The following is a 13,680-nucleotide window of genomic DNA, read 5'->3' as shown; positions in this document are numbered from 1 at the left end:
TCATCGTCGACAACAAAGAAATCTCGATATACAAATACCAGTCGTATATAGTTCTTTCAGCAAACATTGGTGTTAGTGCTTAAATCTGGGGACCTAATCATTTATTTTGCCACCCAAAAGATGTTACCCTGGGCATAAATACAATGATCAGAAAACTATGAGTCGGTTGAGAACTTCAATAGGTATCTGCATTACATGTCGGAACGCATCACGCGGCATCACGGCTACGAAGAGGGGGGGGGGGGACTGATGACGACCGCCCCTGTCAGTTTTTCAAGGGGGGGGGGTACAGAGATGGGAAAATGGAAGTTAAAGAGAAAAGAAGAAAGAATGTTATTGCACAAAAGGAAGATTTTCATTCTTGACTTGTAATCTTTGTTTTCGCTTGGACCAGGAAATTTTGAACAGGCCTCTATCATATCTATTGGCATTTTCGCCAAGTTAGGTCAGTCCACGCCAGTCGTTGTTCGCGTCATGGCTATCCAGTGGGGTGGAGTGGCGGCGCTGGTGGTGTTCTATCTGCTCATCTTCGCTGTCGGAATATGGGCATCCAGGAAGATCAAAGGGTCTGCTAATACGGAGAGAGCAATGGTAGCAGACAGAGATTTTGGCTGGGGCGTTGGCCTTTTTACGTTGATCGGTGAGTCTTTCACGAACCCATGCCAAAATGCAATATAAAAAAAGTTGTTTATTAATGTAACCCCTGAATGAACTTTATGAACCATTATTAGAGTGCACCCGAAGGGGAGATGCATTGATATCATAACCAATCACATGCAATGTTACCGCATCAATATTTCAAATATATACACTCTAAGAAAAAACACATGAATAAAGGTGACCGCACACCTTACGACTGATCTGCGACCCGATTTCAGAATCAAATGTAGTAGAATTTGATGCTAATATTGAGACTTGGAATATCTTACTGTGTTAAGTTCGAAATCGTCGTACGGATACCTATGTTCAAATCTGTGACTGTGCTATCATCCTGCTTAGATTAAAAGCGAATCTAATATCTAGTCATATCAGTCGTGCGATCGGCTACAATTTGAAACTAATTTGGCCTTTACTCCAAAATAAACATGATAAAGGCTTGCAATCTTTCAAAATGATTATATAAGTATTCTCTCAATTAATTTTAACCCAAAATAAAATGATATGTTCCATTCACATTTTCAGAAAATGAGCGAAATGCGATTTTTTTTCCAAAATCGGATCGCGAACAGTCGTAAGGTGTGCGGTGGTACTTTTTAGCGCCTCTAAATACCCATTATTGTTATCATTATTAAAAGGGTCGGGGGGTGACAGTGTTTTCAACCCGTATTAAAACAGCTGCCTCTCCTTGGTCGTTTTAAAGAAAAAATAATGACGTTCCACCCTTTCAACTTTTAGAATGTACTTGAATTCAAAATAACCCCTGGTGGATCCAGGGGGGCCTCTGTCCCTCTTTGCCACCCCTCACCCCTCAAGGAGGTACAATTAAAATTCGTAATGTAAAAATGCCATTGAAATAGAAGTGTGCCCCCCCTTGAATGTGAAGACGTTTTTTTTCTTTGCTTGTCAAATTTATCCTACGATAATGTGCCCCCCCCCCCTTTGAAAATCCTGGATCCGCCCCTGAAAATAACCATTGACCGGTTGAAAAAAATTGAAAATGACCATTTTGTAATGAAATCCCCCTTTTTCAAGTTTCTAGGGGCCGATTTGACTTTCATTTTGTATTGAAAACCTTTTTTTTTTTTTTTACCTTTTTGAATTTCTTTAGACCAAATGACCCCGATTTTGTAGTGAAAACCTTTTTTTTTTTCTTTTTAAATTTACATCAGCACCTCCAGTAAAAATATCAAATCGCTCCCATGGCCCGGTATAAACAGTAATAAAATTGACCCTCTGATTTATACGCAATGTTATGAATATATTGTAGAAATGATATAAATCTCCAGTTTCCTATCAAATTTCTATGAACATGATGAATGTCATCTGTTACTCTCTTCTAAGATTTAAAAAAAGCGGGATCAACACTAAGTAAAAATTCAACTAATTACCGACGATGGGTATACTGGCCTATTTGCATCAATATCCAGTATTCTAGTTAATGGCTCATGACATGTGTATACAAGTATAATGGAGTTTTGGGGATGATTAAGCCCCCCTCCCCCCAAAATAATAATAATAATAACAATAATAATGAAAATAAATTAGAATGAAAAAAAAAATAAAATTTTAGAAATAGTGAAATAAAATAACAATAAATAAATAATAATGATAATTAAATGAATAAATAAATAAAAAAGCAAAAATGAATAAAATAAAATAAGTAAAAATAAATAAACCAACGTATACTTTTGATACCAAATCAATCATGATTGAAGCCTAAGGCTACTTACATCGATATCCAGTTAATGGTTTAGTATGACATGAGCATATAGGTATAATGAAATTTTGGGGATGAATAAGACCCCCCCCCCCCGAAAAATGAAAATAATAAATTTAGAAAATGAAAACAAATGAAGAAATAGATAAAAATGAAAAGTAGAAACAAATAAAATGAATGAATTAACGCACAATCTAAAAATCAAGGATTAAAGATAAATCCAGATCGGCTGTGAATAGTGACCAACCGAAAATTAGATTTAGTTTTAAACATTGTAGACTGAAAACATTCAACTGAAATCTTTTAAGATTGAAAGTTAATTCAAAAGATTTAAAATAAATCCAACATTCGGCTGGTCACTATCCACAACCGATCTGGATTTATTTTAAATCTTTGATTTTTAGAGCATGCTTTTAATATCAATTCAATCATTTGGTCTAGTTTTCCTTAATCATGAGAGCTGTTACTTAGTTCTTTTTTAATCCTGAGAATTGCTATCCATTCCAAGTTAACTCTTATTATGCATATTTCTTCGAATCACGTGATTTCTACCAATCAATATCTCTTCCACCATCAGTCGCGTCGCCTGCCAGATGATTCCCAGAAATTAGCCATCCACTTTTTTTCTTTTTACTTTGTGTTTAGTTTTTTTTTTAATCAAAGTCTAGTGAATAGATGATGATGGAGATCATTTGCCATTCAATTATTTTTCCCCAGGCGTATAACGAACAAATATTTATCACTCCTCGGGTTCATGATGTATCCATGAAGCTTTTGTAATGTTTGTGTATAGACGTTGTTGTTGTTAGATGTATTACCAGAGAGATGAGAGTTAGCTGGTATTACATTGATAATTACTCACGGATTAGTATATTCAACAAATGAACAGCTGTAAAACAATTTCTTCGCTTTCAGTTGATTTTCGAAGGATCTGTCAATTTTGCAATTTTTTTAGTTGTCAAATTCAATTTACGGAAAAAATCCTTCTCAATAGGCCTTTTGTCAAACATCACTGTTTTGTAATGAATAATCTAAACATTTATATCAATAAATAAATAAATAAATAAATAAATAAATGAATAAATAAATCATAAATAAGTTTAATATATATATATATGCATACATACATATAAATAGATAGATAGATAAATAAATAAAAATATATAATTAAATTTTATACTAAATAAATAAATCTTTATTTGGAGATTCGGAGAGGGTATGGGACAGGTGATTAATAGAGGTTATACGCTTAATGCTAGATAATTTTTGAATAACAAATGCTTCACAGCACTATGGATATCGCATTTAATTTAATGATGCACGAGTGTTACATTTGATAATTCCATGTGTTTGTTCGACAGCGACATGGGTGGGAGGAGGTTACATCAATGGAACGGCAGAGATCGTTTTTACCCCTGGGTGGGGTCTCGTATGGGCCCAGGCACCGTGGGGCTACAGTCTCAGTTTCGTCATAAGTGAGTCTCTCTCTCTCCTTTTTTTTTTTACTGCAATCGAGTCATGTGAGTGAGAATGTGTTTGAGAGGGTGAGGGAAAGAGAGGGGGAATGGGGAGGGGGTAAAATTTATAAGCAAAAACTTTAATAATAATTATTTAGTTGACTTATACCTTGGTCAGAGTGCTCTACGGCGGCCGTGCGGCGAGTCGAAAACAGCCGTATTAACATTTTTGTATAGGTGGTTTGAATTAAAATCAATAAAACGACTGTTTTCGACTCGCCGTACGGCCGCCGTAGAGCAAATGTGTCCAAGGTATTACGTTTCTAAAACATATTAGTCACGTCAGACTAGTCACATGGTCTGCAGTTGGATCATTTCATTATATGCATGATTGTTCTTAAAGTTTGAAAATGACATTTTGGGCCAAAAATTACTTAAGGTTTTTAAAGTGCATCGACAGTGTGACATTGGTTAAGTTGAGAGAAACTGAATGTGAAATCCGGTCAATGCTTCATATTCTATATAGTCACTGTTAAATCTATATTAATTTATCTAGACTCTTTTTCTTTTCTACAGACTCATGTACATGTCTTGTTAACTCGCTAATGCCTGTTCAATAACTTTGCATATTTTGCAGTAATCTGCAATCTCCAATCAGAATGTAGTTTTATGTGTAAATTGTATAGTTGGAGCCACGTCTGTACTTGTGAAAAAAATATATTTCATTTTATCATTTATCACCTAACATTTTAGAGGGGCACCGTTCCCCCACCTCAAATTTAGGGGGGATTTGTCCCCCGCTTTCGCTTTCAGGAAACTGATGAAGCTTACACGTTTTCCCATGAGAAGTTGACCTTTATGTTAACCAATCAACTTGGTGATTCCTCTACAAAACCTATGGAAATTACAAAAATCCTACTGGTCAATAGGTTAATCGAGTTGTCACACCAGGCGCTGTACCTATCTCATTTTCAGATCATGTGTAATGGAAATCTTGCATGGTAGTGATAAGGAAATATATCAAATATACTTGATGAAAAATTTAACAATATACTCGAGGATTTGTCTTCCAACAGTTAGCAAAACTCATTACTCATTAATATCAAAGTCCCAACTTTAAAAACAGCGAAAATTAGACAAAATTTCAAAGGAGGAGATACACAACAGGTTAACAATTCTAGGCCTATTTCACACTTAAGATCTTAGATAAAGCTATCTGCTCTCAACTCTATTTTAAATACCAATCAATTTATTGGCCCGAGCACAATCAGGGTTTTGACTAGTCCAGATTGGAGCTTGGTGTTTGGAAGTTCTCTTTCCCAAAAGCTAACATAGAGGGCACATGACATGAAGCAGCGCCAATTCCCTCCTATCTTCCCTCCTGAGTGGATGCATCTTTTACTGATCACACCATAAATACATTCATATAATTTCTTATTTTTATATATTTATACTTTTTTATAATTGAATTCAATTTAATTTTATTGCTCCTCCTTTTGTGAGGGATTTTCCCCCTTGCGTTCAGACTTCTTGCATCCAACATTGAACACTAAATTGGTATGATGATGATGCTTGTTTCGAGGGGGCGGGTGGGTTCGAGTCGTGCGTAAAACCTTACGGGTTTGCCCCTCCTTCCAATTCCAGAATATAGGCAGCCATGAATTGTGTTAAGAATTGCGGATGTAGGGGGTTAGGGGTTCAAACCCTCACCTCGGGATCCCCGGCCCCCCCAAAATAATAATAATAAAAAGGAGTGTGGGATCAAACTTCAACACCCCTTCTCTGTTCAAGGGAGTAGCGCAAGTGGCAGATCTACGGGGGGGGGGGGGTAGGACGCATTACGTTACAGCTCTTCGTTATTGGGTCAAAAGAACTTGTCAAATACCCTCTTAAAATATAGCAATAACCTAGATTCCCTAATTTTAAGGTCAACAAAAGTATTTAAACATTAAAATTTCAAGCCCCAAATCTGATGTTTTTACTCCCATTCACATACTTAGATGGCCTTTTCTTCGCCAAGCAGATGAGATCGGCTAATTACGTCACAATGATAGACCCGTTTCAGATCAAGTATGGCAACCGAATGGGCGGGCTTCTGTTTTTGGCTGCACTGACAGGAGAATTGCTGTGGTGTGCCGCCATTTTAGCAGCGCTGGGTAATAACATATTTTCATATATTTAAAAATACGTATTACTATTTTCTCTAACTCCTACTGTGACATGCACAGCGCTGATTTATCAGGAACTCAAATTTCGCTTTTCTGGAAGAGTAACATTTTGAAAATGTCACTGAAGATCAGCATTTGTTTTCATTAATATATAAAATATGATAACTTTAACTTCCGATCCAGTTAGTGTTTTTCCGTCCTGCTTATTACAACAATGTGGCACATGAATGAAAAAGAAAAGTTTCAAATTATAAGCAAAGAAGTAAAAGAGGAGAGAACATACGCCGAGAAAGTGGGAGAAATTGAAAATATCTTCGAAACATCTCACCCCCCCTCCACGCTTTTTTTAATTCCCTTTGGCCGCCCTTATTTCTTGTAGGCCTAATTCCGAATTTTCGCATTTACTCCGGGGAAACTCTCTACAACGCATCAATTCCTTTGAAAATGCAAGTAAAATCACAATGAAGAGCTAAGAGGCATTTGTCGAACAATAATAATGATAATTCTAAAAAATATAGAAAAATAATAATTATAAATTATAATAAGAAGAATAAGGAGGCAAAGGAAAGAGGGAGGGAGAGAAAAGTGGTGCAAGTAAAAGCGAAAGTGAAAAGAGGAACATGGCAGTTGCACAGGTCCTGTAGTATCATTATTTGAAATATAAAATATTTGACAAATTTGTTGATAGTTTAAGGTTAAAACTAAATACTTTTAGTTTATGTGTTAGCTTGACTTGTTGGTATGAAGTATTGACAAATTAGCATCTTTTTAATTTTGCGTTTGAAAACATTAATGCTTGGACATTCTTTTCAGTCGTTGGGCAGGGAATTCCAATACACTGGTCAAAACAAGACAAGAGATTTTTTTTCTAATAGAAAAGGTTAGGGGTAGGTAATAACAGTTACGTTATCTCGTTGGTTAATCATGTATTGAGGAGTTTTCACATTTTCCCAGTCATATGTGTAAAAAAGAAAACATCAGTGAAAGACTACTGGGACACATTTTTGTATATACATGTAGTTCATATTAGTAGTCGTCCTAATAGTAATTTGTATGCAACGGCGAATAAAAATTACCAGTACAGAGATGGGCAAAGGGGACTCCAATTATTCTTCAAAATTTCTGATAAGCGCCCCACCCCTAAAAGAGGTCAAATATCATCTTAATTTTTTTCTCTCATCGGCTTTTTTTGAGCGGGGGGAGCAAGAAATCCTTCCAATCACATACTTTCTTTTCTGCGCACCCCCCCCCCCCCGCCGCCCTCCCTCGATCCACCTTTGTATCATGGATGCTTAAAGAAACCCTCCTCTTTTTTCTTCCTTTATAGGATCAACTATCAGCGTCATCCTAGAGTTGGATCAGAATCTTTCCGTCATCATCTCGGCATGCATCGCTGCAGCATACACGATCTTCGGCGGGCTTTTCTCAGTGGCCTACACTGATATCATCCAACTGATCTGTATATTCGTCGGTCTGGTATGAATCAACAGTCACTGGCGGATCCAGGGAGGGGGGAGGGGGAGGGCACAGCTGTCACGTGCCTTTGAGAAGCAAAATTAAGATTTGTAATGTAAAAATGCCATTGAAAAATATGCTTAATTTGTGGGTGAAACCCTTTTTCTGCTTGTCAATTTTGTTTCGGGTAAGAAATATCATTAATTTGTTGTTGAAAACATTTTTTTGCTTGTCAAAATATTCCTCCGAAAAATTTGCCCCTCCCCCATTTTGGAAAATCCTGGATCTGCCCCTGTCAACAATGGCGGTGATTTCTGCCCGCCCCCTTTATTGAGTTTTTGAAATAATCTTTGTTTTCAGAAATTGTATCGATTCTTATTTCCTTATTTGATTTTTTCTAACAATTATTTTGTTCTTTTTTTATCAATATCATGCCAAGATTTTGACATGTCTACTAAAGTTGTTTTTAGCAAAATTGTGATATGTAGTGATATACTTTATTGCTTAATTTATTTTTTTAGAAATGTTGTCACTAGTTATAAAACTGGTTTCAAAATGATTTCAGGGTGGGGGGGGGTTGTCTTGGGAAGATTCCAACTTGCATTTATATGGGTCCTTGCGGATGTCTTTTTATTTCCTTCCCCTCATTTTTGTCGTTTGTTTTTTATATTCTTTTTATAGTGGATCTGTTTACCCTTTGCGATGACCAATGCTGCTGTCACACCCATCAAAGATACAACGGATCGCTGGGTAGGCGAGTGGGACGTCAGAACTACTGGACAGTGGGTTGATAGTTTCCTACTGATTGTAAGTAGACAAGTATCGATATGGGGCCCCATTTAGTGGAGGTGCCGTGGCCGAGTGGTCTAAGACGCCCGGAAAGTCCGGGCATCAATTTCCGGCCGCGGCACCTATACCCGTGAACAAGGCATTTTATGAACAATGCTCTTTTATCTTGCTATACGCATTATTGGTAACTGGGTGTGCACTTGTTTATAAAATAAGTAAAATAAACAAAAACACAACATAAAGCTTACAGCGATTAATCAGATTTGTATGATGGATTGGATTGATTATTGCGTGTGACCAATCGTGAAATGTAGGTTAAATATACATGTAAAATATTGGGGCTTCGTGGTCTAGTGGTCAAGACCATTTTTTATCTGAGGGACGCGGGTTCGATTCCCACCCATGGCGTGTTTTCCTTCTGCACTCAACCCAAGTGAGATAAATGGATACCTGAAAAAGTAATCCCCCCAAAAGCTGTGAGAACCGTAATAGGTAGACTATAGCTTGGCCAGGGTAGGAGCGCCTTGCAAGAGAACCTAACAAAGTGGATACGTGAGATATAAATATAAATCCTATATCATTTTATTTTTATTAAAAACCAGCTCAGTGATCGGTCGGTAAGCTTTATGTTCTGAGGCCCTCATGCCGTTGTTTCGCGCATTTTGCATGGCCTTACGCTGCAGCTGCAGGGGGGCATATGCCTCGGTACATTTTTTCGCTGTCAATCTTCACAAAATTCATCAAAAGTGTGAAGAAGTGTAAAGAAAATGCAACAACGCCCCCTTAAGAATCACTCCTTCGCTTTCGATGTCATTTGAAAATTCTTACGGCCCCACCCCCCCCCAGGGAAAACTATGCATACAGCGATGAATTGATGATGTGGAGAAGAGATATTTGAATATTGTACTTAAATTATTAGGTAAAAATAACCAGCAATGATGCCTCGATGTGAAAAATATCTTCGCTATGAACTTCAATATTGTACATAGAAATTAATTATACTGTTAAAAAATTTATATTGTGCAAGCAGATTAGCCTGGAATCCATTGGTCCACTTTGTTTTAAATGATTCATGCATTGATCTCGTTGATTATATCTACATGTACTTCAGACTTCGAACATCTGAGAGGCTTGCTTCAATACATACCCGCCAATCAATCAACCTACCAACCAACCAATCAATAATCAATCAATCAGTCAACTTACCAAACTATAAACCAATCAATCAATCAATCAGTCAGTCAAACAATCATCCAATCAATTAACAAACCAACCAACCAACATTAACCAACTAACCAACCAATCAATCAATCAATCAATCAACCAAACAACCAATCCACAATCAATCAATCAACCAATCAATCAATCAACCAACCAATCAATCAATCAATCAATCAACCAACCAACCAATCAATCAATCAATCAATCAACCAACCAACCAATCAATCATTTACTTAAACTATAAACCGATCAATCAATTAGTCAAACAATCAGCCAATCAATCAATTAACTGACCAACATTAACCAATTAACCCACCAAACAAACAGACAACCAAGCAACCAATCAATCAATCAATCGATCAATCAAACAATCAATCAATCAACCCACCAATCAATCAGTCAGTCAATCATTTAATAATATTCAATAAAGATTTTATCTATATTTAATATTATAATTTGTTAAAAGCTCTTAGGCGGAGTACCTTGGCAAGCTTACTACCAACGGGCTCTATCGGCCAAGTCAGCTGACCACGCCCGTTACCTCTCATTTGCTGCATCTATTGGGTGTATCATTATCAGCATCCCCGCCTACATCATGGGTGCCGTCGGAGCCAGTACGGGTGAGTTTACCATAATGGATGAGCTTCGGGATTAATTTAAAGGGGTGCAAGCATTCCGAATTAATGCGATGTATAGATGAGCAGTGAGAACATCCATCGTCATTTTCGGTTTCTGTTTTTACCATTATCTTCAATAAGTATTCAATATTTTTAAACGTTATGGAAAATGACATTTCATATAAATTAAAATACAGGTGTTAAAAGAGGGCGGAAAATGGGGTTTTATCTGTGAGACTGACTTGTACCACTCTAAATTATCATCCTGATTGTATGGTCAATTTATACTTCTTCCCTTAAAAGTTAAGTGAACATTGGCAATGATTAAACGAGTAGCCTACCAAGAATCTCATTCTCTTTGTTTTCTATGTGACTACCGGTGGCACTTTGTTCTTCATATTTGGTGTTTTCTCATTCAGACTGGAACATGACGGCCATTAATCTGAATAAAACGGATCCATATAAGACACCCGAAATCGTCCTCCCCGCCGTCGTCCAGTTCCTCACCCCTCCCGTGGTCGCCTTCCTCGGCCTTGGGGCCATATCAGCCGCGGTGATGTCGTCCACCGATTCGTCTGTCCTCGCCTCGAGTTCCATGTTCGTTAGGAACATCTACAAGAACATCCTCAGAACTTCTGTAAGTTTCTTTGAAGTGATTAGCCTGTAGGCTGCCGGAGACATTAACTCCAAAGACATGATTGCCAGGTTCATTGATCAACATGATCAAGGACAGGCTATATTTTGTTGGATTGAATTAATCATGGGGAGTTTGCGCAACTGCAAGGGGGACAGGCTCAAGAACACAGTAAATGTATTGAAAATTTCCGTTACATGACAATGAACAGCTGGGAGGTCTTTGTCGAAAATCAGTGACCCGGCACAGCAGTTTCGTTCTAATTAGGTTTCTGAGCTGACGAAAATTATGTTGTTTGACCAGAGTCCAGGACGAAACCGCTGTTTTGATTCACCAATTTGTGACAAAGACTTCTTGGTTATGCTTTGTCATAAAGGGCATTTGGTAATAGACATTCTTGAATCCGTTATGCGTCGGAGAAGCAAAAACTCCCTAGTTGTATTGATGTTTCAGATAGGAAGATCGCTGTTAAACCTGTTAGAATTTCACTTTAATGACCTTTTTATATTCTAGGTCGGATCATTGACTGATACTTAATCTAGCTACGTGTCGTTGTGGTCTCTATGGTTTCCAAACTTTTTTTATACCGTTCATAAAGGTCTTCCAGTGATATTTTAATGAATTCTTAAACGTCGTATTTGTTGGCAAATAGCGAAAGTACATAAACAAACCATAGTAATATTAAGGAGACTCAACAGATAGGTAAAAACGATCATCGTTTAGGAAATGATTACACGTTATGAGGTGCGATTTTAAGACATTGTCACCCTTATTTTGGTTTGAATTCCTTTTGTTTCCTCAGGCATCGGAGCTAGAGCTGCTTTGGATTCTTCGACTCACAGTTCTCATCGTTGCAACCCTCGCTACCGTCTTGGCTCTGACCGTCGAGTCTATCTACATCCTCTTCGTTCTCTGCTCCGACTTCGTTTACGTCGTACTCTTTCCGCAGTTTGTGTGCGTCGTCCACATCGAAAAATCCAACACATACGGCTCCTTTGTCGCGTTCATCCTCGGTCTCTTTCTCCGACTTGCCGGTGGGGAGCCCGCCCTCAACCTCCCAGTCCTGATAAGATACCCATACTACGATGAGGAACTCGGTCAGTTGTTCCCTTTCCGAACTCTGGCCGCGATCGTGTCTTTCGTGTCCCTGGTCGTCATCTCGTGCATCACCGATGTCGTTTTTAAGAGAGGTTTTCTTCACGAGAAATACGACATCTTTAAATGTGTGGTCGATACCGAAGTCAAGTCGACCAAGGAGGTCTTCGCCAAAAGTACTTCCGGTCCCATGGGCATGACGGAAGACAAGTGTGTCGGCATTGACAACGTAGCCATGACCGATTTCTAGGGCCCGATGGCCAGGTCTAATCATTAATTGAAGAACACAGATACACTCTTCAACACATGACATCATAGTCTAGAGATCATAGTATAGTGATAAGCTTTTCGACTTCCTTATAAATGGCCGTACGCAGCAGGGGGGGGAGGGGTAGTTCTCCCCGAAAAATTTTGAAACCCTACATTTTTTACTGAAAGTTTTTATAAAATTCACCAAAAGTGTGCACGAAATATTTTAATTTAACTTTCAAAAATCCAAAGAGGCCCCCATTTAAAGCTTGCTCGCTTTGATGTTTCGCTTTTGACTTTCTTTAAAAAAATAACGCGTCTTACACCCCCCTATAAAGATTTTCTACTTACGGCCATGGACTTGCATAGATGTTTACCTGAGCCATTTTTGCCTCTGTCGTTTGCACTTTTGTCGTTTTTACCCCTGTTATGTTTTCCTGTGTCATTTTACCATTTACTGACAAACGTATATCATAGAATGTACAACTGATTAGCCATTAGAAGTCTGAGTTTACTCACGACCAACTTGTAATGCATTCCTGATTGGATAAAAGACCAAAAGCTTCAGCATGTCTCTACTCATGACATTTTTGTATTAAAAAATGTATCTTGTGTGATCTTTCACCAATATGATGTCATAGCCGATGGACAAAACCTAAAGAAAAATCTTCAAAGAGAAAATTTAGTATTATTGTTGCTGCCTTTGGGAATGATTAAAAAAGCAGACACGAAGTTTGAATGATCATTCAAACGAGGCCGGTGGCCTATGACCTTTATTCACTTCTATCTGAAATAATACCCTCAGTACTTTAACATATACTTTGTATCATTATTCATTGATAAAATATGTAATCATCTTAAAGGTGCATGTTATTTCTATGTGTGGTTATGTATGCTACTGATAATGCTTTTGGTGTTCAAATTCTATGAACATAACATGTGCATATTTATATTCTTCCTGACAAACTGATTTTTTGTATGAATTTATGTTTACCAAAGTGTAGAAATGTGGGAAATGGAACAAAATGAATGTGTATTAAAATGGAAAAAAAATCTGATGATTATTCTTTTTTATCTATTAATTATCGCGATGTCCAAATCCTCTTTGATGCTCTCCCTTGTTCTTTCGTCTCTCTGTGTTTTCTTTTTTCTTCCGCTTTTTATTTTTTCCTCTCTTTTTTCGTTATGTGAAAATCGCGAGGAAAGTCGCCCCTGCCCTATAGCGCGCCGCCCCTTCAACGTAGGAGTGCGGGATGGTATGGTCGTGGAGGGGGGGGGGGGGTGGTGGTATGGTCGTGGAGAGGAGAAGTGGGTGGTGGAGGGGAAGAGGTAGGGTGAAGCTTCCAAACTGATAAGGAAAAAAAAACCCACATGATCGTGCAATGAATCAAGTGTGTACTTATACCAGTGCTGTGCATACATCTTTTGTTACTTGAAATCACAAAAAATCCCATAAAAACAATACCTCAACTTCATTATGCAGTTTATGTTTGATGACACACGCCCTCTAACTATAATATCACCCAATCTCATCTAGTCTGCAGGCACAGACCATGATTAAAACTAAGTGGGTCTTTGCACAAGACTACAAACAAAAAACAATGTTTTTTCAGTACAC

General features: G+C 37.8%; 1 protein-coding gene across 1 annotated transcript; it reads left to right on the top strand.

The window, feature by feature from the left end:
* Nucleotides 1-474: 474 nt before the first annotated feature.
* On the top strand, nucleotides 475-12,949 carry LOC121430030 (high affinity choline transporter 1-like). The gene is made up of 8 exons (XM_041627301.1): nucleotides 475-640; nucleotides 3,739-3,852; nucleotides 5,835-5,990; nucleotides 7,330-7,478; nucleotides 8,139-8,264; nucleotides 9,934-10,087; nucleotides 10,504-10,721; nucleotides 11,521-12,949. The coding sequence occupies exons 1-8, from the start codon at nucleotides 475-477 to the stop codon at nucleotides 12,061-12,063; spliced, it is 1,626 nt and encodes a 541-aa protein (XP_041483235.1). The 3' UTR covers nucleotides 12,064-12,949.
* Nucleotides 12,950-13,680: the final 731 nt, after the last annotated feature.

This window comes from Lytechinus variegatus, chromosome 16 (genome assembly GCF_018143015.1).
Source record: "Lytechinus variegatus isolate NC3 chromosome 16, Lvar_3.0, whole genome shotgun sequence".
In the NCBI taxonomy this organism is placed as follows: Eukaryota; Metazoa; Echinodermata; class Echinoidea; order Temnopleuroida; family Toxopneustidae; genus Lytechinus; species Lytechinus variegatus.
This window is presented reverse-complemented; position numbering and strand designations above follow the sequence as displayed.

Bases quoted from the DNA above. Each gene is read 5' to 3' on its own strand.
- LOC121430030 (XM_041627301.1), top strand. From the start codon at position 475: ATGGCTATCCAGTGGGGTGGAGTGGCGGCGCTGGTGGTGTTCTATCTG. The intron at 7,479-8,138 runs GTATGAATCAAC...TTCTTTTTATAG, and splicing joins TCTGTATATTCGTCGGTCTG to TGGATCTGTTTACCCTTTGC. The intron at 8,265-9,933 runs GTAAGTAGACAA...ATTTGTTAAAAG, and splicing joins TTGATAGTTTCCTACTGATT to CTCTTAGGCGGAGTACCTTG.